The sequence below is a fragment of the Phasianus colchicus genome, chromosome 2 (assembly GCF_987193195.1).
Source record: "Phasianus colchicus chromosome 2, bPhaCol1.hap1.1, whole genome shotgun sequence".
NCBI lineage: Eukaryota > Metazoa > Chordata > Aves > Galliformes > Phasianidae > Phasianus > Phasianus colchicus.
In genome coordinates this window covers 79,346,051-79,374,027 of record NC_143437.1, presented here as the reverse complement: position 1 = coordinate 79,374,027, position 27,977 = coordinate 79,346,051, and the positions used below count along the sequence as shown (strand labels likewise).

At 40.1% G+C, this 27,977-nt stretch overlaps 1 protein-coding gene across 5 annotated transcripts in view; it reads right to left on the bottom strand.

Annotated features, from left to right (window-relative positions):
* Positions 1-25,200, bottom strand: part of LOC149919132 (uncharacterized) — a 38,242-nt gene extending 13,042 nt beyond the window's left edge. The window contains exons 1-3 of one of the 5 annotated variants that reach the window (XR_016464809.1): positions 24,973-25,200; positions 24,823-24,888; positions 17,352-17,491 (exon numbers count right to left, since the gene is read on the bottom strand). Coding sequence is in view for 1 of the 5 variants with exons in the window: in XM_090136711.1 (XP_089992837.1) it covers positions 141-235; positions 17,352-17,491; positions 24,823-24,905 (318 nt within the window). In the remaining 4 variants the exon portion in view is untranslated. Of the gene's footprint in view, positions 1-140; positions 236-17,351; positions 17,492-24,822 lie in introns of all 5 variants that reach the window. The other 4 variants (XM_090136711.1, XR_016464806.1, XR_016464808.1 and 1 more) reach the window with 4 other exon arrangements.
* Between the last annotated feature and the right edge of the window lie 2,777 nt (positions 25,201-27,977).

Genomic DNA, 27,977 nt, shown 5'->3' with positions numbered 1-27,977 from the left:
CCTTCATGAAACACATCCATACCTGGAAATTTAATCAGTTATTTGTTTCCAAGACATTCTCCTGGTGCAGAATGCCAAACTGCCATACTATAAAATTATCTTTCCCTTATAAGCAAGGTTGCACTTTCCAAACTACTTACTGGGAATGGCTTAGGATGGAAATTTCCAAGTGATACCTGAGGATGATTCAGGAGGCTGATACTTGCTTCAAGAGAAATCCATTTGAAGGACCATTCTGGCAATTTAAGAACAGAGGCAATCACAAAATCATAGAAATACTGTTTGAAGATGATCTAGTTCTACGCCCTACTTGAAATAGGACCATTACAATCATCAGTTCACATCTGTCATAATCTTTGGTCAGTCATGTGTTGAAAAATCCAAGGTTGGAAATGCAACAGCCTCTCTGAGTTATTTGTTTCAGGGCTACACTAGGCTTCTCATGAAATATTCTTTCTGACATTGACAACCTAAACCTCCACATCATAACATCACTTGCTGTATTGTCTGGAAGTAACAGGAGTTTATTGCCAACTGGGCATGAGGTTATTTACCAATCTATTTATTGTAATAGCTGAATAGGTTTGGGCCTGAGCTCCAGAAGATGGATAGGAATGAGGCAGAGCCATGACAGAAATAAATTGCACGAATTGGAGAGGCAGATGCCTTAAAAAGGAGTCCAAAACACCTCACCTCCAAAAATTTCTCTCAGAAAATACCACCTAGAAGACACTGTGGGCTCATATAGCCAAACCACAGTGACCCCTCAGGACTGCTTCAGAAAGCAAACCGGTTGCACTTAAACTTTATTCAGGAAATTGAAAACATTTATGGAGTTCACATTGGCTGTCTTTCAATGCTTTGATGTGCACAGTCTCATACAGAACTAAAGAGGCCCACAACTGGCTCTCCAACCATGTTCACTGGTAGTTAGATTTGTACAACTGTCATCTGTGGAGCACTATACCTTCTCCTGAGACAAGGGATCCCAGTCTGTCCCAGGATCTACCTTCAGCTGGAACTGATGAACATGACGGAGCGGGAGTAAAGAAGAAATGCACTCAGAAAAGATCTGATCAGAGATGCCTCTCCATCAGTGCTCTGATCCTCCCCAAAGCACACCTCCCACCCCACTGACTTTTTCCTCACCTTTGCTGAAAAGGTCATAAGTCATGAAAGAAAAATAAAAACATATTAGCCTCAGAGACAGGAAATAGAACAATTCAGACTAAAGTACAGGTTATTGCTAAGGAAAAATACCTCTACTTATTTTCTAGAATAGAAAAGATGGACATATTTCAGTGTTTGGCAAGGCATTAATTTTAATCTCAATGAGGATGAGTAAAGAGTAAATGCAGCTTTGTGTACAATACTTCAGACCTTAGTAACAAGCATCAAAAATTGAGTAATGTGTCACCTTTTCCACCTGGAAATGATGACTTGGCAGTAGTGATCATGTTGTTGGTAACTGTGTCACCAGAATGCCAAAGCTGAGCATTTGTATTGCCCAGGAGGCTTGATCGACAGGTTATAGATTATGACTGAGTCTGCCACGCAAAACTGGTGACAAAACCATTGCAAAATAGGACATAGTTTTGTAGCTTCTAGGCATGACATCAAAAGGACACTGACACCTGTCCTGAACATGAATGACCACATGGAAACACAAGTCTGAATTTGCACATTTTCAAGGCTGACAACATGGATGGTGCCCACAGTCATTCTGTCAGCCACAGGCTCTATTAACCCTGTTAGCTCAGGGATTTTTCATGTATGTGAACTATTGTATCAAACTGACAGGATGAAGAGAGGCAGTGAGGAGCTGTCAGCACACACTGCTGCACAATGTGCTGGAATCACCAGGACGAAGGAATATATCACTGTACTGTCAGGCAGGAAGTTAGCTTTGTTAGAACAGCTCCTTCCCCATTGCACTGTGAGACACCTTTCTGTCCAGATCTTCATTTTGGTTTCAAGTCATTGCAGATTTTCCACCCCCAGACACAGGAGCCGCACTACCACCTATGCTGCACCCTACCTATGCTGAGGACAGGAAGATTTCAGAGCCCCCTGGCACCTATTCCACCACCTTTCCTCTTTGGGGCACCAAGAAACCTGAATACACCTTTACTTGCAGCATTTCCCTTCACACACATCCACCAGCATCAACTCAAACAACTTTATGACTGAGTAGGGGGAAAAGGTGACACAAGTTTACCTGTAGAAATTAAAGGCTTACAAATTGATGTTTTTATGATCAGTAGTGAAATGTGCTGTTGCTCGTCTACTCTGTGGAATGATCACACTAGAAATTATCAGCCACTATTGTCTGGCCTTAGGTTAACATGTCAAATTTCCCCATATGTGTGCATTCAGTTGTTGTATAAATGCACTTCAATTTCATGTGGGTGACCCCTAAATTTAGCTTAACCTGCTTACTTCAAATATATATATAAGAAAAAGTAAAGTCTAAGTTCATAAGAGATTAAATGGCTCTAAAAAAAATGTATTGGCTTTTGTTATTGGAGTACTTGCTGAAAGTTAGTTGACCATTGTCATGTATCAGAACTAATATTAAATGATTTGCAGAATTAAACACAATAATACATTTCATTTTTATATGCTGTCTTCAGATACTTCAGTCCCAATGAGGACTATTTGACAAATAAAGCAAGAGATTCACAGGAGTATTTTATTTCCCAGCCCTCTGGGAATATGAGGAAGAGGCAGCTTTCAGCTGTTAAGTTGTCACCCTATTTCATCTGGCTACATAAATGAGATGCTTGATTTCAACCTGATGCTCATATGAGTATCATGAGCCTCAGATCCTGAAATAATCATATTCGCTCCTAGAAAGCTGAGCTCAAAGGACAAAATATTTACAGCCTGTCTTGATCCAATCTAACTGAAAACAATAATAAAAAAATAAAGCTATTATTTTTGTTTTCTATTCTCTTATTTCTGGGAAATTTGTCGATCACATCTCAGGTGCTACTCAGTGTTGTCCTCACTGTGAGAAGAGCATCATGACATGGGAGCTGTCATTTGGCTTTCATTTCTAGACTATATTACAGATGTTATATGATTACAGGAGATCAAATGGATGAAATCCTGTTTCATTTCCTTAGAGGCCACAGATCATCCTTATATAAGCTGTCACAGCTTTTAAGTTCTCCTCCTGCTGTTGGCTTTCCTTCTGTGCTGCAAATGGACTTTTTTGGCCCGTGGGATGAGCATGCCTTGGGGTGTTTGGTGTGAGGGCACTGTGCTGGCACATCTCTTTTACAGACAGACAAAGGAAGGGGAAAGATCTTGTGTTGGGTTCACTGGATTTGGATTTTAAACATCTTGCAAAATGCTTCCAAGGTTGCACAAATTCAGTGAGATTCTGGCTCTCAGCATGTGGTCAGCAAGCCTTTATTAAGCCTATTCAAAAAATATCTCTTATAGGTAACAACTCTGGGCTAAGAAAACAAAAATCAAACAAAAAAGTACCTCTTCTTTAACAAACTCTGATGGGAAGGAGCATTTAGAGGTGTGTTCATAACATCCCTCTTCCAGAATGACAGAGAAAACCAAGCCTTGGATATTTCTCCAGTTCATCACCTGGAATGCAGATATAACCTTTGCCGGTAGCCAATGCTCAGCTTGTATCCTCACTCCTCAGCTCACCTTCTCCTTCTGCTTATGTAATACAAGTCAGCCAGCAACTTAAATCGGGGTAGATGCAGGTAACAGGCTGTGTCGCTCCACAAAGCATTTGTGCACAACTGCCACATGGTAAAACACACAGCAAAAAAAAAACCAAACCAAACCAAAACAAATAAAAAACCCAACAAAAACAGAAATGTGGCTCTTTTGTGACAGAATTCTCACATTACTTTATCTGTCCTGGGTCTGACCAGCCCTGGCAGTGGGCTATAGGGTCCTTTTGTGTTGTTTTGTCTGGATATATGGTCACAGCCATCTTCTAACACTTGTCTAGCTTGAACTAATCAAGAACAAAAGAATAATTACATCAGTGCAAAAACAGGAGCAAAGAAAGCAATAACAGCCTTGCCATAAAGAAATTAGTTTGAACTTGATCAAAGAACCATTTGTGTGAAATAATTTGCACAGAAGTGATCTGACTTAGAATCTGGAAAGGTTGTAGGACCAGCCTTCAGGACACACATTATTGAAGGGTAACCACTCTCTACATACATGCAACTGCTTTATGATGGGCATGGGTCTGTTGCAGAGTTACAATTGACAGTCAGTTCTATTTATAAATATCAATATTTTTAAAACTGCATATCCGCAGATGATGTTCACACATTCCAATGTGGGAGTGGGTTTCATGCTAGTTGATACTAGACATCCTCAGGCACCTGCCAGTCAGTGCTAGCTCTCTTTGGAAATAACCAAGGAAAATAGATATTTGAGGAGTGAGATTCATTTGGCATTTTTTAAATGGTTACCTAGCATCAAATCAGTAAAAATATACTGGTCTACATTTGGTTCATGTATGTTTAGCTGCATACAATTTTCATGCCACCCTTAAAATGGTTAACCCAATCCCTGACATGATTTAGTCTGGCCATTTTCAGCATGAAACAGAGGAAAAGAGTTAGAGAGTCCAGGACCTTGTTAAAGTGGTTTAAGTTACCATTTTTTCACTTCATAACAGGAACGCTCTCAGGTCATACAAACAAGCAGAAGGAAAGGCTTTCTGAGGTCCAACTGGCCCCATGCTCTGGCTCTGAGAGTGGCAGTGAGAGAGATTATTTAGAGAGGACACTGAAGCCTGGTCCTTTTCTGAGGAATATGAAGGAAGTAAGGACTACGGGCCCTATGTATTCCTTTACCATCTAATCCAGTTACACGGTAGAACCACAGAATCATAGAATATCCCAAATTAGAAGGGATCCACAGTGAAATTCAAGAAGAAAAATAAAAATGTTAGAAATGATGCTAGGAATTTTTTTTGTGTATCTATGCATGTCTAAGCAATTGCAAGGTGGTACAAAAATATGAGAATTTGGATTTTAAGAATGTGTTTTTCTTGGCAGTAAAAATATTTTAGTTACAGATCTTAAAGGACGTGTGCCACTGAAAGTCACAATAGCAACCGAGAAAAGATCATACTTAAAGAAAAATAAAATTATACCCAAGCAAAAGATTTTGTTAAGCTAGCAATTAATATAAAAATGTTAAAGGTGTTTTTTCCTTCAGATTTCACCATAATTGTAGAGCTAGGAATTAAAACCCATGATAGACATTTCTATTCCTACCTAATTTTTAGAGAAATTATTTAAGCAATTATGGCTTTCCACTTGAGATTGCTTCTGTAGTACTATGCTAATTATCACATAGATACTGAGCATCCTCCCCCTGTCAATACTGAAGTTGAATTTATGCTTTTGTGCCTTATGTTTCATAAGCCAATTCACTGACACTGGCTTCAGGATTCTTGTTTTGCATTCTGTGGCTGAAGGCCAAGTATAAATAAATTAATCGAGTTATTACCTTGGCCTACAAAATGAATTACAATGCTGCACACAGCAAGCAGAACATCTGACACTTGCCCTCCTGACCTGCAGAATGGCACAGAAACACAGATACGCTTTCCAAGAGCTTGGAAAGTCAGCCAGTGCAGCAGAGCAGAGCATATGTCTGAATCCAGACAAGCAAAAAAATTTGGGGTAAGCCCATAAGTGAAGGCCTTTACTCTCTTCTTTGACCTTTATGCCTTAGATGAGAATTGTCTCCAATCATTTGTGCCTCCAATCTATAGGAAGCATAACTGACCATGACTAATGCTGTATAAGTAATGAAAGAACTTGCTATGCTTCTGATGAAGGTAAAGTTAAGGGACAATTTGAGGGAGGAGCAGTACTGAGCTCAGCTCTTTGGTGATAGCAACAGGGCCCAAGGGAACACTATGGAGCTGTGCCAGGGAGGGGCAGCTGGGGGTTAGGGACAGGTTCTGCACCTGGGGTTGGTGGGCATGGAACAGACTGCCCAGGGCAGTGGACACAGCCCCGAGCTGCTGGAGTTCAAGGAGCATTTGGACAAAGCTCTCAGATGTAACGTTTCAATCTTGGGTGTTGCTACATGGAGCTGGGAGTTGAACTCAGTGAGCCTTGTGGGTCAATTCAGAATATTCTATGACTGTATGATTTCATGCATTGTCAAAATATAATGAACACATTTGAAAAGAAAAGTTGAAAATGAGCCATTTGAAAAAGGCCTCTCAAAATATCTAAAAGCTTAGTATGTATGTGTTAAACATTTCTGGCACGCCAGTACCCTTCTGTCATCAGTAGAGAAAACAGAACAAGTGAGCTGGATAATACCTCAAAACAGTGTGAAAAAGCACTACCCACTCATCACATGGAGAACACACAATATGGAAAAGACCCAGGGAGCTGCAGGGAGGTCTTCTCATCTGTGCTTAGTTGCTTGCCAACACGTGAGGGTACTTCACCATACAATCTCCTGCACAGCTCTCCTTTCTTGCTGCAAGGTGAGTGCTTGTAAGCAGCCAGAGCACAGCAGGGCCTAAGAGAACAAATCACTGCTTCCTTTGACGATGGAAAAAGAAGCTACAATTTGGTACACATTATGAAAGTATTTATTTGCAGAAAGGGACAGGAACAAAAGCTAGAATCTTGAAGTATCTCATGATATACAGAGCATTAACGTATGAGGGAAGTCAAAACAGCTTTGGAGGTGCTGTGATTTAACCCAGCAGGTGTCTGTGCACCACACAGATGTTCAGTCACTCTCCCCTTCCCAGTTGGATGGGGAAAAGAAACGGGGGAAGAAAACGTAGAACTCATGAGTTGAGATAAAACTTGAGAGTAGAGAAAAAGCATAATAGATATGACTATACCATATATGACTATATAACAAGTGACCCATGAGTGATTGCTCATAACCCCTCCCACCCCCCAACCAATAGCTCCCCCCAGCAGAAGAGAAAAAGACCAAAACTCCTTCCCTTTGATGTCATATGGTATGGAATATCCCTTTGGCCAGTTTAAGTCAGCTGTTCTAACTCTGTTCACTGCTGGCTCCTTGGGCCCTTTGCTGAGAATGGCCTTGGCTCTGTTCAACATTGCTTAGGAAAGAACTATAAACATGGGTGTGTTATCAGCATTGTTTTTCTCCTAGAAATAAAACAGCATCATACCAGGTACTCTGAAGAAAACAATTTCTTCACAGCTGAAACTAAGATAGAAGGATAACATTATTAGAAAATCAAACCAGCAAGAAATGTTTTGTTTCTGTTCTACAAGTTCTGAAGAAAATTCACACACTAAGCTAGTCAAAAATCACAGGGCCTTAAAGGTCTAATTTACTGCAGAACCAAAACACCGTGTCAATTTTTTTGAATTATAGCTTTCAATTAGTTTGAAATGGTGGTAGTTTTGACTCCATTTTTAAACATTTTTCATATGTAAGTAAATGTACAGATGATTTACTATGTATTGCTTTTATGATATAACACAATAGCTGTGCATAGTGCTTCCAAGTATTAAATGAACAGTTCTTGCTTTATAATTTTATGCTATAAAATGCATATATAAATAATAATAATAATATATACAAATAAATATATGCATGTACTTTTAAACACATATATCCTAGTGCTGACAGCCCATAAGTAATCAAATCAGTTTCTCACATGCTTAAAACAACTGTAGGTTTCAGCCTGTTCTTATAAAATGAAGTACGATGCTGAAAAAATTGGAGAGAAGGTTGCTGCTAATGATGACAAACTGAAGCCTACATAAACAAATATGCCAGCTGTAAAAATACTCTCTGAATTCTTATGAATATGTTGCTAGAGACAACCTTAGTCAATTAACAAGCCATTCTTTAGCTGCCCAGGAGATAGTTCAGCATGGTCACAGCTTGCCTTCGTCCTCGCATTACAGCTCAGACTGTTTCCTAAAAGACAGTACATATACAAAGACATTCTTCCAGCTGCCGTCATAGATAAATGCAAACAGACAGAAACACTGAAAAAGTCAGAGGAGCCTGATTAGAAATTAATATTTTAGGTTACTTTCAAACTTCTAACATGAAATACAGAAAATGTACACATTCCCTCATAAAAGAAAATTGCCTCTGATGAAATACACTCTGTGAGTTCTGATTCTGCAACAATTATCCTTCATTGCGGGCTTGGTTGGTTATCTACTAACTGTAGTCCTGTTAAACTACTGTGAAGGACATTCCAGTCCTGGGTTCCTACACTCCCATTTGCACCAGCAATGTGCTTTGTGAGCTGTTTCTCCCATTAGTCTGCCTTCTATACTCACTATGTAGCTGCTGTCACAAAACAGGCAGACATACTTAGAAACAGTACTTAAACTGGGATTAGAGAATCTGCAGCATTTTAGTAGGCATGGTGGGGATGGGTTGATGGTTAGAGTAGATGAATTTAGAGATCTTTTCCAACCTCAATGATACTGTGATTTCATGTCACCTTTCTAACAGATGAGCAAATATCACACTATCCCACATACCACCACGTGCCTGTGAATCCATTCAAAATGGGAGAGGAAAACGATTCTCTTAAGTCTTGTTAGTTTCCAAGGCATTAGTCACAGGTAGGACTCCATAATGTCAACAAGCTGGCAAAACAGATGAGAGTTCAGGCTAAAGCAGATTTGTCCTTAATCAACTGTTATACTTTTCAACATCTCCAAGCTCTCCGTCCCTCTGAATAAGAAAGCAGGCAGAGGAGGTAAGAAACCAGCATGGCTCAGCAAGGACCTGCTGGGGATGCTGAGGGTGAAGAAAGGTGCCTACAAGGCCGTGTCACCTGGGAAGAATACAGGGATGCCGTCTGGACTTGCAGATGTGAGATCAGGAAAGCCAAGGCACAGGCGGAACTGAACTTGGCGAGGGATGTGAAAAACAATAGGAAGACTTTCTACAGGTACATTGGCCAGAAGAGACAGGCCAAAGCGAGTGTACCTCCTTTGGTAAATGTAAAAGGAGAACTGGCTTCAACGGACGAAGAGAAGGCTGAGGTACTGAATGAGTTCTTTGCCTTGGTCTTCACTGGCAGCCAGGATTCCAGTATTTCTCAAGTCCCTGAGGCCTATATTCCTAAACCTCTACGTGGGGATCAGGGAGGTAAATCCCCCCCCACTGAAAGGGCAGAACAAGTCTGAGACCGCCTCATGAAACTGAATGTGTACAAGTCTATGGGGCCGGATGGCGTGCACCAGGGTTCTGAAGGAGCTGACTGAGGTGGTTGCTGAGCCGCTCTCCATCATATTTGAAAATCGTGGCTGTCAGGTGAGGTCCCAGATGACTGGAGGAAGGGTCAAGTCACTCCCATTTACAAGAAAGGGAGCAAGGAGGACCGGGAACTACAGGCCAGTGAGTCTCAGCTCCGTGCCTGGGAAGATCATGGAACAGATCATCCTGGATGACATGCTTGATCACATGAGGAATGAGCGTGTGATCCAAGACAGCCAGCATGGCTTCACCAGGGGAAGGTCATGCTTAACCAATATGGTGGCCTTCTATGATGGAGTGATGGCATTGATGGACAAGGGGAAGGTGATCGATGTCACTTACCTTGACTTGAGCAAGGCCTTTGACATGGTCCCCCACCACATCCTTATCTCCAAATTGGAGGGATGTGGATTTGATGGGTGGACCATTTGATGGATAAGAAATTGGTGAAAAAGGCTGCAGACAGAGGGTGGTGATCAATGGTTCTACACCCAGGTGGAGGCCGGTAACAAGTGGCGTCCCCCAGGGGTCTGTCTTGGTACTGGTCCTCTTTAACAACTTTATCAATGACATCGATGATGGAATCAAGTGCATTCTCAGCAAGTTTGCTGATGACACCAAGCTGAGTGGTGAGGTTGACATGGAGGAAGGAAGGGATGCCATTCAGAGGGACCTCAACAGGCTTGAAAGTTGGGCCTGGGTGAACCTAATGAGGTTCAGCAAGGCAAAGTACAAGGTTTTGCACTTGGGCCAAAGGAATCCCAGGCGTCCATACAGACTGGAAGGAGTGGTCCTTGAGAGCAGCCCTGTGGAGAAGGACCTGGTGGTCTTGATGGATGAGAAGCTTAACATGAGCCAGCAGTGTGCCCTTGCGGCTCAAAAAGCTAATGGTATCCTGGGCTCCATCAGAAGAGGGGTGCCCAGCAGGGAAAAGGAGGTGGTTGACCCCCTCTACTCTGCTTTTGTGAGGTCTCATCTGGAATACTGTGTCCAAGTCTGGAGCCTCTAGTACAAAAAAGACAGAGAGCTGTTGGAGAGGGTCCAGAGGAGAGCCACAAAGATGATCAGGGGACTGGAGCACCTCCCCTACAAAGACAGGCTGAGGGAGCTGGGTTCAGCCTGGAGTAAAGAAGGCTGTGGGGTGACCTCATTTCAGTACCTAAAGCGAGCTTACAAACAGGAGGGGAATCAACTCTTTGAAAGGGTAGATAACTGCAGGACAAGGGAAAATGGTTTTAAGTTGAGGGAGGGAAGATTTAGGTTGGATGTCAGAGGAAGTTCTTTACTATGAGAGTGGTGAGGTGCTGTCCAGAGAGATTGTGGATGCCCCGTCCCTGGAGGCGTTAAAGGCCAGATTGGATGGGCCCCTGGGCAGCCTGGTCTAGTATTAAATGGGAAGGTTGGTAGCTCTGCATGTGGCAGGGGGGTTGGAGATTCATGATACTTGAGGTCCCTTCCAACCCTGACCATTCTGTGATTCTGTACAGAAAGTGAACAGAAGTTTTTCACCCAGTGATTGTAGATGTGAAATCCAATGATGATAAACATTTCTGAGCCTTTAATCTTTCTGTCCTTAGAATGGAAGTATCATTTTCTTATCCCAGAGAAGTCAACATTAAGGTTTCATAGCCAACAAACTCAACTCTAGCAGGAAATTTCTTTTCAAATAAAGAACTCATAAAGAAAGAAAGAACTGCAAAAATAATTCAGTAACAGAAGAAACAAGAATAAAAATCTAGAGTTCTGTTCAAGATTCTTCTCATTCATCTCCTTGAGACTTGTAGAAATGAGCAATAAGCAAATTTAATCAAAATTAATTGCAGACATGTAGGAGGCCAGTACCAGCAAAGTCCTTGGAAGGTATCATTTCAAAGAAAATGTAAACTGGAGGAAGATATAGGGTTCTCAAAGGAAGACTTCATATCTCATCTAACCTACCATTAACTGTATTTCCCTAATGAGAACATTCCCAACAGTTCCTAAGCTTCCATCATTGATATTTTTTAAATGTTCATTTGTATTTCAGTTTTAGATGTGCCGCAGAACCTTCTGCAAATCTCTTTAAACTCAAACACACAAACATTGGTACAATACAGTAATACCCAAATGTTGTTCAGAATGTTCCAATGGTACTTTTAAAACAAAATATGGAGTGTATAGTTTTGACATCCATAATAAGTGCTATGCAAGGAGCAAAAGACAAGTTCCAAACTTCTGTCTACTGTATTTTGAAGAGCTCTGGGGATGGAAGTAGTGGAGGAAGGAAGAACAAGACGAAAGAAAATGTGTATGCATTGTAGGATTTAAAAGGACACAAGCAGATAGACACATCAACAAGAAGTACTGCATTTTAGAAAGGAAAAGAAATGTAAGTTCCATAAGATTTCCTTAATTAAGTCAAAATACAAAGGATGTAAATATCCTTTGAAAGACTAGAAAAAACTTCTGTCCTAAATTCAAAAGTTTGGTTAGTCACTTTAATCACGTTTCTTGCCATTTTCTACTCAGCTGCATAATGCTTTCCATGCTTATATATGAAAATTACACATTCATGTTGCTTATAACACTGATCTTCACCTAATAGTTATCATAGGTGATGCTAAGGCTGTTTCTTCAGGTACTTCCAGATGGTGAATCAGAGAACTGATTCAGGCCCAGCTCTGAATTCAGAGGATATTCATTTATTCACAGCAGAAGTTTTAAGAGACTGTCCTCATAAATCAGGCACCTAGGTATGACTCCTGCTTTTGGTAGTTGTAAACATCTTCAGTAGTTTCAGATGCTTTTCACATGTACATTCCTTGGGACTGTAGCCAACCTACAGAGTACTCATTTGCTTAATGAGCAGAAGGAAACTGCTCTTTGGCTCAGTAATTTGGATCCGGTTATGTCAACAATGTCCATCATCTCTCTAGTCATTAGGGAAAGTGAAATTCCAAAGAAATCAGACTTGAGTAATTAAGCCAGAATATTTTTTCAGAACTATTACTGGAGGGCATGCAATAGGAATTTGCAAATCATCTGTTACATGTCAGGAGATCTAGCCAAAATATTTTCAAAAATAATCATTTCATGCTGCCTGACTAAGTAACACATTTTGAAAATCCCTTTCCAAACACATGCTGTGCCTTTTTAGCAACAACTTTTCAGCCAACTGTTTCTCTGTCACATTCTCCTCAACTCTTCCAAAAACTTCTCTACTTAAAATTATCCAGCCTTTCTTCAGTGGGCATATATGCTTACTAAGCCCTTAATAACTCTCCTAATTTACCTTCTTGACACAATGTGGCGCTACACAGAGAAACTTAAACCATCTCTGAAGAAATCAGAAAGGAACATGGAGCTGCATTAGATTTTTCTTTACTCAAGACTAAAGCATCTGGCCTTGCAGGTGTCCTCGTCTGCTCCACACAAGAGCTGCTACTCTCGCTCTGATTCCCAAAGTAGATCATTCATTAAATCGTGCTGCATGCATATCTCTTCTCAGATTTCAAAGCAATGTCTTTTCCTCCTATAGCAACAAAGTAAGTGGGAGCAATCAGAATCCTGAAATAAATAAATAAGAGTTTCATTTTGAGAATGTGTTAAGTACGAGTCAACATATCCCATGGAAACAGCTTCAAGGCAAATATGAAATCTAGTATCTCCATGTCTCTGGGTGGTGAAGGCTTCTTCCTTTTCCGCATATAGAGACATGAACGGAGGAGCCAGGCTGTGTTATAAGAAAGAAATGTGACTACAAGGCATAAATTAACATTCCAGTGAATAATATTGGATTATATAACAGATTGCCCAGACGTGATGAAAGACCTGCCCCTGGATACATCCAAGGTCAGACTGGATGGGGCTCTGAGCAACCTGATCTAGCTGTAGGTGTCCCTGTTCATTGCAGGGGAGTTGGACCAGATGACTTGCAAGGGTCCCTTCCAACTCAGCTGATTTTATGGTATTGAGAAACGATTATTTTAGCAGGCTGTAAGATTAAGTATGAAGTTTAGCCTAAGTTGCCTAAATTCCTTCTTCCATGGGGAAAAGTGGACTCCTTACAGCTTAAACGGTCATAACAAAGGATGTTGCTGAAGTATATGGAACAAGTAACTGTCCATCAGTACATCAGCTAGAGAAAGAGCCTGCAAAGTATTTGAAAATATCTAGGGGGCTGGAGCCAGGCAAGATGGACACACAGAGACAGGCCCTGTATATTAAATATTCTCTTATTGTTCCCTGCTGATGGCAGCCACATCTTTCAGATCTTTATCAAATGAGATAGAAGAAAAGGTCTGCCTACATATTCTCTTCAGCATTATGAAGCACCTTACACATTGTCACTACTAATGCAACGTACTTTTAATGAAGACTCTTTTAGTCTTCTCTCAAGATGTAGACTACACAGAGATTTTTTTTTAAATTGTTTTTATTGCTACTTCTTTTCTATTGCTCTCTTAAAATTTAACAAGAAGGTCACTAATCAAATCTAAATTTAAATAAAAATCCAATTGCATTATCTTTTATTGTCAGCACTATTGCTCTCATAACGCTGAATAATGTTAATGATGTGGCTTGCATGCAACCAAAGGATAAAGTAAACAACATCTCATTGTGACATTTTTGTTTCACGTTGAACCTAGGACAAATGTTAATAGATTAGGTATGGTCTGGTCTATTCTATCACAAAATAATTCAAATTTTCTTTTTCATTTTCTGGAAAGACTACTGATGGATGATTATTTCATGCTGAATACCAAACAAACTATACCCATATGCGTATCTACATAGCTCTTTTATTAATATATTCATAAGGTAGAACACTTTTGCATACCAAACTATTTTGAATGGAGCTGCTGCATTTCAATCAAGGTCTGATTCTAAGGAATGCTACTTTCCTGTATCAGTGCAGCAGTACACCAGAACCTCCTACATTTTTTCTTTCATCCATTTCTACATGCCTTTTGTCTTTGTGTTTGATCTCATTAGTATTGAGATCAGTCACAAGATTTCTGCTGGGAGAAGAAGGAGAAGGGTAATTCCAATTATGCTGTTGGAGTGCGTCCAGAGGAGGGTCACAGAAATCCATAGAATGGAATACCTCTCCTACAAGGACAGGCTGAGAGAGCTGGGGCTGTTCAGCCTGGAGAAGAGAAGGCTCCAAGGTAACCTGATTGCGGCCTTTCAGTGCCTGAAAGGGAGCTACAGGAAAGAAGAGGACAGACTCTTTAGCAGGGTCTCGTGACAGAATAAGAGGAAATAACTTCAAGTGCAAAGAGGGTAGATTTAGGTTAGACATTAGGAAAAAATCTTCTACAGTGAGGGTGGTGAGGCACTGGAACATGTTGCCTAGTGATGTGGTTGATGTGCCATCCCTGGAGACATTCAAGGTGAGCCTAGATAAGGCTTTGGGCAACCTGATCAAGATGTGGTGTCCCTGTTCATTGCAGGGAAGCTGGATAAGGTGACCTTCGGAGGTCCCCTTCCAACGCTAGAGATACTATGATTCTATTTGTCAACATTCTTGACTATGCACCAAGAGCAAGCAGGTGTCTGCTCTTATAACTCATCAGTTCTTGGTCATTCACTGTCCAGATCTTTTCATAACTTAAAGCAAAGAAGATAAAAATACAACCAAAAAAAACCTTTCAAATAATGTTGCTTTGTATTAATGTCCTTGAATTTTAGCAGAGCTTGTTTTCTAGTTTCATTTCACATACTCACAGTTGCACTACCGGTTTAGCTACACAAACACAGGACAGGACAAGTTAGTTTCTCCCTGGTTTTCACAGAAACTGAGCAAGTTAAGTTCACATTCACTGAGTGGAGTGAATGTGAGTTCTCAGATTGCATAAAATACACCCACTTAGAAAAACACATTGATATAGCTGTACAAAGATATCCAAGTTCAGTCACGCAGGAGGAAAACCAACTCAAAGATGTGCGAATTGTAGATGAGTCTACATTTTGTGAGAAAGCTTTTTTTTTTTTTTAACAACACTGCAGCAATACCTCTTGAGAAATACACTTCTCGTAGTCTTCACATAGAAAAAATTGAGTATATTTTTCCTCTTAATACCAGCTCACTAGTGAAAAAATATTAACAATTGTATCATTCGTTTTACTGTCTGAGAATGCATGGTAGTGCAGGCAGTAAAGATTGCGCATCTCACTAAACATACTTTTAAAATCACATTAATAACGAATACTTGCCAAGGGATATCACTTTTAATTCAATTAAGATTGATGATGGATGAAAGAGCAACAAGGCATATACCATTTTAATCAAAACAATTGTTTTAACTGAGCTCGTTTAATCTACTACTGCCATTCCCTTCAGTGACATGGAAAATGAAAATTATTTCTCTGATATTTCCACACCAGAATTTCAACTGTCATTACTATGAAACCAACAGAAATCTTTCCATCTGCTATTTTTTTAATCAATCTTCACTCTTGTTGGAAAATGCCAAATTTTAAATTGCCTTTTTAGTTGGACTGGTACAGCAGCCTGCATTTCAGATATGTTTTATGTTCCTGTGTTACCACAGAGCTTCAGATGCTTCTGAACATGACAGTCCATTTTTCCATTCCTAAAGGATGGGACCATTTAGGAAGTAGTTAATCTAAAACTAGAAGCAGAAGTAATTTCTATCAAGGTGTTATGTAAAACATATGTATGTAGAACATTACAAAAAATAGTATTACATTTTTAATTACTTACAAAACTAAATGCAATCATTGTCTGTGATTTAATATTTTCTCCAGAAATCTGAAGACAAAGATGTAGACAGAGGGAACTAATACCTCTGAAATAAGGGGCTATATTAAGTTCTCACATCTGCTCCTATGTGTCTCAGAAAGGGTTGGACTATAAACAAATGAGGACACCTCTGAAGCTCCTTCTGAGATGCACAATGTATTGTAGTTTATTTAAAAAAAAAAACAAAACAAAACATTCAGTTGGCTCTCTCCATTACCACTCAAATAACAGAACCGTAAGAATTGGAAGGGACCTTTGGAGATCCCTATGGTAGGTTACACAGGAGAGCATCCAGGTAGATTTTGAATGTCTCCAGAGAAGGAGAATCTGCATCTCTGGGCAGCTTGTTCCAGCGCTCTGTCAAGCTCAAAGTAAAGAATTTTTTCCTCATGTTCAGATGGAACTTCCTCTGCTCCAGTTTGTGCCCACTGCTCCTTGTCCTGTCACTGGGCACCACAAAATTAAAGCTTGGTCCCACCCACTTGACACCCTGCCCTTTAGATATTTTAGCTAAATGTTTTCAGAAAAATGTTCATATCCCTTAAAAAAAAAAAAGTCTAAACCTAATCTAATGGCCTTCTTAGCATACAAAATACTAATGGCTTTTTCTACAACCTAAATGCAAAATGGGATTTAACAATTGGATGGGATAGGTATGTTGCATGATCATCACCTCCCAGCAGCAGCATAGCACTGAGCTTCACACATCCTCACCACTTGGGATGTCAAGGAAGAGAGCAGTCACTGAGCTACTACACTGTATGTGTGCATGTTAGAGCTTAATTCAGTTTGACTGCCACATCAAAAGGCAGCTTGTGCTAGATGCTAATCACAGGCTTCTGCAAGTCAGTGCTTTCAACAGCAATTTATTAGCTTGGATGCATTTAGCAAGGCACAAGGCAGTTTATTCATGAGACTATACTGTAATAGACAAAAACAGCATCAAAACGCAACTGTTGTTGTTATGACCAATATGTGGGTCTTCCACCTATTTAAAATTTAAAAACATTTTTTAGAGCTTTCAGCATTGTTAGTGACAAAAGTGTTGAAAAATGGCTCATAGCACAGAAAAAGGGGAAAGGACTTTCAGGCAAAGGGGCAAAGCAGGAATGTAACTGAGAAGTCTGTTGCTCCAAAAAAGCAGAGCAGCACTTATTCCCATCATGGGATACATCTTGCAGATACATGACTGAAATATGCCTGTCTTACCCACTGTCACCTATATCAGGATTTTATCCTGTTCAGTAAAGAGAACATATCTGAAGAGAAAACATACTGGATATACATACAAATTCTTGCTAGTTACTAGCAGGTTCAAAATGATCTGCAATACCTGCAGTAGTTAGTACTGAGTTCTTACCTTGCCAAAGATTTTTGACAGCTGGCACTGAAAATTCCTCTTCAAGACCTGGATTGTTCTTAGAAAGTTTTGGGGATTTCACACAGGTCTTCTCACATCCTGGGTAGCTCTTTGCCTCAAAGAAGGAGGAGGGCTGATTCCTGTATACATAAGTATACTTATAAAACAGACTGCCTAAGTGAAATTCAAATAATAAGAAGAATTTCCTCTTTTTTTTTTTTTTTAAAGCTTTTCTTTTATGAAGAATAATAATATTGAAAAGAAGTTTGTAATGTGAAATTGTCTAAATGGAGATAAATTTTTGTCTTGCATGATACATGAGTTGAACACTAATAAGAACTCTAGAGTCCCACTTTAATTCCAGTCAAATCAAAATCATAATTAATTACTTCAGGAGGCTACTAAATGCCCACAGCAGTGGAAAGTTTACGGGAACACTTGAGTGCTTCTGTGCCTGAAGACTTAAGTACAAAACCTTAAGCATGTAAATAATTAACAGGTCTTGTCAGCCTTCCTTGGAGCACCAGGCTTATTCCAGGGTTTCCTATGGAGCCTCATTCTCCCAATATACAGATACACACACGCAGTTAGCATACAGCATTTGCCACAGAGCCAGTTTTAAAAAGCAGCATTGTCTTGGTTTTTAGCTGGGACAGAGTTATTTTCATCATAGTGACTGGTATGGTGCTGTGCTTTGGCTATGGGAGGAAAATACCATGATCAGTGAGGTGGCTAGGGGGCACAAGAAGCTGGGAGTGGGCAGAACCAGAACAGCTGATCTGAACTGGCCAAAGTGATATTCCATATCATATGGCATCACGTGAAAAAACTGTGGAGCTGGAGATAGTCAGGGCACAGTTGCTGCTTGGGGACTGGCTGGACATCAATCAGCAGGTAGTGAGAAATTGTGTTGTGCATCACTTGTTTTGTGGACATTTACATTTTTATAATCATCACTACTACTATTTTTCTCTTCCTTTTCTTTCTTAGTAAATTGTTTTTTCTCAACCCCTGACTCTACTTTCCCACTCCTCTGCTCTGAGTGTATTCAACCCCTTGGGAGTAGGGGGAAAGTGAGCAAAGGGCAGTGTGGCATTCAGCTGCCTGCCAGGTTAAACCACAACAAACATGCAATGCATTCGAAGATATCAGGAGACCATCGAGGAGAAAAACAACCCCTTTTCAAGCCACCAACACTGAGTTCATGATGTGACATGTTTGCTAAAACAATCTGCAGTCAATTAACAAGATAGCAATAGGAGCCTGGAAAGAGCACACTCTAAATAACAAACTATTTGTGCACTTACAGCAAGGTCCTTTGCAGAAAATTGTTCTATTGAAGAGAACATGTTTATATATACTTAACTCCACATTTCCTGTAGTGTCTTGGGGGCTGCTTTAAGAATCAGCATTTATCACTTTCCACACTGTGGCAGCTTCCTGGTTAAATAAGAGGCTAAAGTACAGAAAGTATGCTATGAAGTATATCTAAAACAATGTTTTCCTTGAAGAGACTGTTTAACAGAGAGTTGCTAGTGAAAGCAGTGAGCTAATGCCATATTACTCACTCACATTTGCTGCAGTGACAGCCTCAGATAGAAGTCCATGAGGTTTAGGAGCATTACTGAGTTTTTCAGAAATCCCATGTTAGCATTTTCTCCCAGCTCACCTCCCAGAGTGACACTATCTGTAGATGAGGCAGGAGAGCTTACAAACCCACCCGGACCATTAGAGTGCTTCCTGCTGCCCCATTCTCCCTCCATCCTGGTGGCACAGTTCCAGTCCCACATCTCAGCCACTGGTCAGAGCATTGCTTTGGTGCCCTTGGCACCGGGCTCTCGACAAACAAGACTGACATAACCCTTTGTTTTTGAACCCTGTGTTGTTTGAACCACGCAGCTTCTGCCATACATCAGTTGAAAGCAGCACCTAAAGATCAACTATTATGCAAAAGAAAAAAAAAAAAAAAGGAAAAAAAATCAGTACTCAGGTTTAAATCTGTAAGCAATTACCAGGAAAATCAGACCAATGATATAGGATGGATAACCTCAGAAGCACAATTCTTGCATTCATTTATTTTAGTTATATTTTGTTGCAAAGTATGAAATACATAGTGGCAAATGGACAGGTCATGTCATATTAAATCAACCAGAAATTAATGTGATAACTTATTGTTTCAAGTACTACTTCCTCTTATAAGCAAGTTACTCGAATTTTCTGGATGTATGTATTTTCAGCCCTAAAAACATCTCTTTTGTGATTTAACAGAAAGGCAAAACGCACTGCAGCACGAGAGCAGGAAACCAGCGCAACAGAATTCCCTCTCAGAAGAAATTTAGATGTTTAGATGTAATAAGCAAAGCCTATGACAAAAGTACGTGTAATGTACTGTAATTGTGTCATTTCTCAAAGTTTTACATAATGATTTTCTGTTTCTAAATTGTACTTTATTATTGCAAGCGGGAGAAGGTAATTGTTCTCTGGGTGCTGCTGATAGCTCCTAAGGGCACAATCAATCCTGCTGAGACACATAATTCATGCACTGTTTGCCTCTGATACAGCTACATTTGCTAAAGCAATGCTGTGATTAGATTCCTCCAGAATAAATGCAACTATAAATCTGTGCGTTGGAAATATTACTAAAAACTACATCCACTAAAGGACTCAGGCAACTAACATGAGGCTAAGGCACAACTATCAGGCCACCAACCAAACAAAACATAAATCTCAGCTGTTGCTTAACCTTGGACACAATTACAATCACAGGGCAACTTCCTACCTAAATTTAGTCTTCCGGTGTTGCTCAGCAGGAACAGTTCTAGCTTTTCCCACATCAGGAACACCAGAGCCAGGGCATTAAGCTTTCTTGTGCCACATTTATGTAAAGATGTGTATGAGTCTTGTATGTAGCTAACATAGGACAAGCAAAATTCAAGTCCTTCAGAAAACACAGTCAAGAACTCATAATAGAAATAATGGCCATGGTAGCAGTCAGCAGGTGATCAAGAAGGGATAGTGCTCTCCACAGCTCCTGAACACGAGGGACAGAGTTCCCTCATCTACCATGAGCTAAACACAGTCCTAAGTAATGATTGAGGTACTCAGAAATTGCACAAACTGAACAGAGGATGAGATAGATCTAACTCTCCAAATCAAGACATTTTCTTTTGAGCTAGCTGGAGAGAAAAAGAAACAACAGCATTTTCAGACATAATACACCTTACTTACGGAACATATGCATTACTCCCTAGTTTTATGTTTACCGCACCAACTGTCCCAAAAAGCAAAGTTAGATATAAATGCACACACAGCAGATTGCAAAAGTTAGCTGAAATCAATCTTGCACTAAGCATATATTAATAATTTAACTAACCAAGAACATGGAGAAAGTGAGTTGGCACACTGTTTTAATATTATTTATGTTACCATTGGACTATGCTGAAAGCAGAAAAATGAAACTGAAAAGGCATAAATCTCTCTTAACCATGGAAGCAGTCATATTTAAAGCATGCCCTTGCATTATATTGATTTCCACCAATTCCACATAGGCCTTTAATATGCAGAAACTAAATTATGAAGTCAATAATATAAAAAAATGTGGGAGTCTCGATAACCTGTGTAACTCCTACAAAGAGTTTCACATAAGGTTGTATAGTCACTAGAGTGTTTACCAGGTTTCATGAACACTGATATGTTAATCAGACTTGAAGGTGAATATTCATTTCACAGAATATGTGAAATTGTAGAAAAGCAGATTTACAGAATTTTCCTTCCATTTGCCAGCAAGGTGTATCCTTCTTGGATACATTTGTGCTGAGTTGCTCTTTCCACAACAGCCTGTTTCCAACACATATAAAATTTAAGAGATATACTTGTATGAAGACATGTCCAGTGTTTGTGCACTGTTTGGTACTGTGGAACCTCAAAGCAGATCTGAGAGACTTCATGGACGTAAAAAATAAAAATTCTTTCTCTTGACCTAAAATTATGTACATAGGCCACCCACATGAAGAAAGAATGAAGTACACCTGATTTTTTAACTGGTGCAGTGATCTATTCATATTTTTACCACACTTGCAGAACTGAAATTGAGATTTCCTAAAGGATCATGTACGAATCATTATACTTTGAAAGGAAATCAGAAGTACGCATCTACTTTTAAAAAACAATATCATTACTCAGTGCACCATCTCTTGTAGACACTTCCTCTCATTTTCTACTTTCTATTTTCAAATTCTACTTTCAAACATTATAGAGAAAAGGAAATACAAGACCAAAAGACCAAAAAAAAAAAAAAAAAAAAAAAGGAAATGATCAGTATATCCCCACTGTGTTTTGTATTCCCCACTTGAGAAACAAAGATAAGTTATTTTACCCGAAAGAAAGAAAGACTCAAAGACCAACACACGCATTTCTTCTGTTTCAGTCATTTTCTCCCTGAGCACACACAAGCTGCAGCACAGCTAATGTTGGCTGTGATCATTTTTCACAGCCTAGTTGCTGCCTACTTTTTCATTTCTCTTAGTTTAACTCATTCCTCTTTTCTTTATTTATTTTCCACTAATAATTTCTTTCTGTCAGTATTTTCTTTTTTTCTACTTTGGTCAGACACTCCCTCATTTAAGAATGAGCTATTACACATGTTCTTAACCCAAGTGGTCTCTCAGGCAGGGCATATTCAGAGTGGATGGAAGAAGGGGAGATGTCAGAAACGAGGGTGAGCTTGCAGGCTTCAGGTGGCACCCCTCATAAAGCAGGAGCAGACAATCCAAGCAAGAGGTGAGGATGAGCTGCCTGCTAGTCCTGCCTACAGAGACATAGAACAGGCATATTGCCACCTCCCTACCTATCTATCCAGCCACTGCCTTGAACTTTCTCCATGCGTGCACACATCTGGATGTCAAGGTATGGGATAGCTATTGCAGACTGCCTGTACTAAGATTGTGATTCTAAACCATGACCTTCATCTGCAGAAACAGTATTCTTTATCTTTCACTCATAGTCCTGATAACTTCAGTGTATTTACACAATACCTATGTTTGTGAACATATGAAGAGATGCTAACTACTTTCTAAATGAATTTTCCTTTTGCTGTTTCTACCAACAGAGAAGATTTTCTTGGTCTCCTTTGCCTTTCCACCCTCGGAACTCCAAATCTCTCAGGTAGTGTTACCAATGATGCAATTTGCCATTCCTATCTCTTGTGATTGCTGAATGGTCCAAATAGCCTAATTCCTAACCATACCCCTAACTTCAGACTTCAACCTATTGAATGAGCCAATCTAAAATAGACAAGAAAAAAATGCATCAGTTTTCCATTCAATTGGAGGATGTTTCTCACTTCACAAAATGAAGGTGTGTCGCTTAGTACTTAGATGACATTCCCAAGCCATTCTCTGACAAACTGCACAAATTGCACAAACTCTTTTTAAAGAGTTAGTGAAAAGCACCAGCGCTATAAGTTAGTACTGCTTATTTCCACACAGATTTTTCATTTCTGGCTTTCAAGGCCCTCGGCAAAGGTAAACAACTGCAAAATAATCCTTTAAAGTAGTGCAGCGCTAGCAACTGTGTGTTGTATGAAAAATTAGTTATGAATGTATAACTCAGGGCTTCAAGGAAAATTTTAAAGCCAAGTATACATTAAGGACCTAACACTGTTGTCACTGAAGTCTGCTAGAACATGACTGGACTTTAAATGACCACTGGAAGTTACTGTTCTCCCATAGAAATTCAACAAGTCAAGCATTATGCTAATTCTTTTCAATTATTAAATACAGACATACTTAACATCAGCAGCAGCAAATCGCTCCCACGTATGGTGAGTCGTAGGAGTGTGCTTGAGGGTGGCAAAAGGCACAAGGCTGAGGGGTCATGTGCAAGCTTAGAGAGGCAGGTGGAGAAATATTTCTTGCTGCTTATTATTGTGATTAATAATACATGTATTACCCCAGGACTTAGAAATCCAATAACCACCAAGTTTTTGCATGAAACACTCTACAAACTCAGAAGGCTGCCCTAATCACTCACACCCACAGCAAGTAGACAACAAAGCATTACAGGCAGATAAGAACCAATCAGACAGTATTGATTGGTGTGGTACATAACAGCATTTGCAAGCCAACAGACTCATCATCACCACATCCTGGCAGAAATTACAGGCACAAAGAGCTATTTTAAGGGACAATCCAAGGAGAGATAATAAAGCTGTTACGTATGTGTTTTCAGAAGTTGCTCTGCAGCATATTAGATAGCATGAGTATTCTCGACGCACTCTAGAAAACTGGTGAGCAGGCAGTCTTAACTTATTGGGATGATGGGGCAACAACCAACATCCGTAATATGAACGAGAGATGCTAGGCTGGCTAATATAGCTGATTAACTCTGTTTCCATGTTTAAATGCTGTGGACACTGTGCAAAGTCACATGAAGAAAAGACAGCCAAGCAGCTTTGATAGCAGAATGCAGGTAAACACCTTAACACGCCTCTTCACCTTAGAACTTGCAGAGTGGTTGTTTTAGGACACAGAGTCACGCTCCTTTTGGTATATTATTTCTGTTCAGAGCTTGCCTAGATTTTTCTGTGCAGCACTGGAGAGCTTTAGGTTCCTGCAGCAAATCAGGGACAATACTTACATCTTCTTCTGTCTCACTCATTCACAGTGAAACTTTAGGAGGAAAGTGCTGCCTTTTAATTTTCATTTGTGCAATATCTGTACAACACTGCCCAGATGCGGGCTACAGCCCCTACCAATTCCTTCAGTACAAGTAGTAAAAATAGTAATAAGGTAATTCTATCTCTCAAAATATGTTCAAAGAGTAGACATGGACTATAACATTATAAGTTGTGTCAGGAAGAGCCTAATGGTGGTTTACCCACAAGAAGCTGATCTCACTCACTACTGGCACTCAGAGGCACCTAATGGCATGTTAGAGGCAGAGCAACAAGAGAAGATCAATGTGACAAAAAAGAAAAAAACCTAACCCAGTGGTGTGTGGAGAAAGTGTTCAGTCAAGCACAGGGGAAGCAGCTGCTTTGTCATCTCCAAGGCTCTGTAAAATACCACAGTCTAAAAAGAATAAAAGAATTTTAAAAATAGCATTCCATTTTCCTTTCTAAAAGATTTTTCACCCCCCTCATTTTCTCTTCTGAAAGTTTTTCTCACCATCAAAGCATTTTAGCTTTAATATTAAAGCGATATATCACTTTCTTTGTCTTTCCTTTTATTCTAGGGGAAACAGAGTATCTGAACGCTTTCCTTCATTGTCAGATTTATTGTCTTACATCTAGAAAAGGTTTTGAATTCTAAGTAGGCTGAGAAGCTCTGGTGGAAGTTCAGCAACCTCCTATCTATTTAATAATACTTTTTAAATATCGTACTATGCAAAGAACATTAACACATCCATTGCAGATCTTGCAGTCAAAGTCTTTTTGCAGACAAAACAGGTCTGTGCACAATAGGAAGCTTACCTGCCCAGGTCCCCAGTCTGACTGTCTTCCAAACACCTTCCTTCTGACACAGACCAGCATTTCTTCCTTTGGTAGGAGAACATAGAGAAGTGATGCTACCAGTTGTTACTTTGAAACTGGAGAAGCATAGCAGGAAACAGTAACTATTACCTCCTAAAAAGGTACTGGAAAAAGGCAGTGGACCAGACTGCTGGTGGGACAAGATATTTTGTAAACCTCCTATCAGGACCAAACTGGAAATAGCTGTCAGTGGGTTCGCTTTCAAGGGCAAATCCCCCCTGAAGCCTGATTCAAGACCTCACTTAGAAACTAGGGGGAATTATACCAATGCAGTGTGGGAGAACAAACTGTCCCCACTGGCAACTGTGAAACAAATGGCTTAACAAGACATATTTAAAAAAAAAAAAAAAAAAAAAAAAAAAAGGCTCTAGCAGGCAGATAAACAGGGTGAAAATAAGAAATCCTCAAAACATTACTATAATTTATGGTCTTTTCCTCTGGGGAGGGAACAGCTATGCCAGACGAATGCCTTTCCCCTTCTCTGCTAGTCTTTGGTGGTGATGTGATACTGCAGCTTTTCAATGCAAAATTTCAGCACAGCAGTCTGGTTTGGGGAGCCCATGGCTCTAACCAGCTGCTTCCCTGGGGCTGGGGTAAAGAGGAATTTAATGTTACTGGCCCCCTGTCACTGCTCTGCCTAAACCTTGTGGCATGATTGAGTGGTTGAACAGCAGTGCCTATGGACAAAACAGGAGGCACTGGGCATGAACTGGAACACAGAAGGTTTCCTCTGAACACAAGGCAGTACTTCTGTACTGTGGGGATGACCAAGCACTGGAACACAGAGATGATGTGGGATCTCCTTTTCTAGAGATGTTCAAGAGCTGTCTGGACACAGTCCTGGGCACCCTGCTCTGACTGTCCCTATTTGAGCAGGGGTTGGACCAGGTGTCCACCAGAGGTCCTCGTCAACTTCAACCAGTCTGTGATTCTGTCATTGCAGCTGCAGGAACAGTTCACGAGGTCACTAACAGGCCACAGTGCCTTTATCCTGCCACGCCATGAGGCTCAGAGCAGGAGGTGGAGAGTGAGAACGTGGAGCTGGGGAGAGAACACACCCATGGTGTGGTCTTTCTCAATCTTTTCTCCTCCTTGGCCATGCTGGAGCTCATCACCTTCTCCTCCTCCTCTCCTGCAAAAGGACAGAGCCCTTCACATCAGTCTCCACTCACCAGCTCTCACCAGGCCAGACACAACGAGCACTGACCCAAGATTTGAAATGCCTGCTGTCAGGGCATATATACACTCCTATGAATACTCCCAGAAATGTCAGGAGCAGTGGCTTCTTGCATGCATTACCTACATGGCATTGAGATCTCTCTCCTCCTGCATTTCTGGGTGGTAAAAAGGACCCATCTGGAAGCTGCCAGCTCTGGCCTCTGCTTTCTGAGTAGCCCATGACAGAAAGCAGATGTCTCTCACCTTCAAAAAGCAAAGACAACCAACCAATAGCCCTCAGGGCAAGAGGACATGCTGATGGTTTTCCCATTTCTCAGGAAAAGTGGCTTCTGTGAGGGAGGTGAAAAGAAAACACACAGGGGAGAAGGCAGGAGCTGCATGTGGGAGTCCCCTGGCAGAAGTGGGAACAAACACTCGCAGACAGATGCCCAAAATCAGTCACAACGCTGGAACTGGAAAGGAAACAAGAAAACTCAATTACTGTCAGAGTTTTCCTTATTTTTTTTTTTCTTTTTTTTCTTTTTTTTGCAAGTCAGGTGCTCCCAGGGGCTGAAAATGTAGCCTTCATGCAGCCTAGGCAATACTGTGTTTTATCAAGGGCAAAATAAAAAAGAATTTAAAGATTCTTTGTTTCCAATGGGAAAATCATCCCTGTCTTGTTTTGCAAGTACAACTCAATGAGGAATGCTGCTTCTGATACAACCTCGTGCAAAACTCTGAGAAAACAATACAAAAGTTCCTTAAATACTAACTGCATAGTAGTTAATATAAATTAATATAAATATAAGGCTGATAAGGACAGAACTAGCGAGTTCTGAACCAGCTCCTGTAAAGCAACAAAGGTCTCTAGAGCAAATAGCATCATTATCAATAGAAATAGCTTTTCATTTTCTGTAGTGTTGTGAGAATGCCTATTCTGTTCATGGAAATCTGCCGCTGATTGAAAAAGCCAGCAGTTTTCAAAGTAGTGATAGAAATTACCTGCCTTTCTCTGTATGCAGTATTTGCTTTTTCCTCTGTGATTTAGCTGCCTTGATAGCAAAACAGTTTTAATTAGATTACTACAGACAGCTTAGGCAGACACAGTTGTATTAATAAAAAGGGGAGATAATATATTTATAGGCAGCATCAACAAATACATCAACATATTGTCTATACAGATTTAAATACATTTATATTTCTTCCACAGTCTCAAAGAAGAGGAAAGCCTCTGGAATAAACAATAGCTATGGTAAGCATTCACAACTTTTACACAAGCTTGATTTGATTACTAACATTCAGATTAAAACTGTGCTTCAGGCTTTCAATGCATGAAAGCTTAGTAAAAGAGCCACAAAATCTTTGAAGGTGAAAAATTGCATTTTGCTGGTGGATTTATTTCAACTCTGGAGCTAGGCAAATTTCAAATGGTACACACCGACAAAATGACATGTTCAGTGTTTCCACTTTGACTGCAGCCAGCACTGCATTGCTTGATCCTGTTCCTTCTCCTTCAGAGATCACTTTCTCTTTTTCAACCAAAAAAAAAGTGTGGAGCCTGTCTCTCTGTTCTACCTTACAGCAGCACGAGGACAGCAGGGGGTTGGCAAACAATGCAGTGAAATAACCAGTAAATAGATGTATGGCAGCAGAGCTGCCAATTATCTGTTGATAATGAAACTGTCAAGAGTTATCTAAGAGAGAAACGCATCTAGCCAGTCAGAGTATCCTTAGTAATCCAAAACTTTTTGTTACCCTGTCACCACACAGTTTAACAAGTATTCAATACCATATTAAACTGAGCTCATCATAGAGGCTGTGTGTCAAAGCATTCTTCAAAAATTTACTATTGAAATTTTTATAAGATCTTGATGAGTCATGCCATTAATTTGGACAGCTGTTTGAAGCTCAGAGCATGCAGTAGCCATTCCAATCAA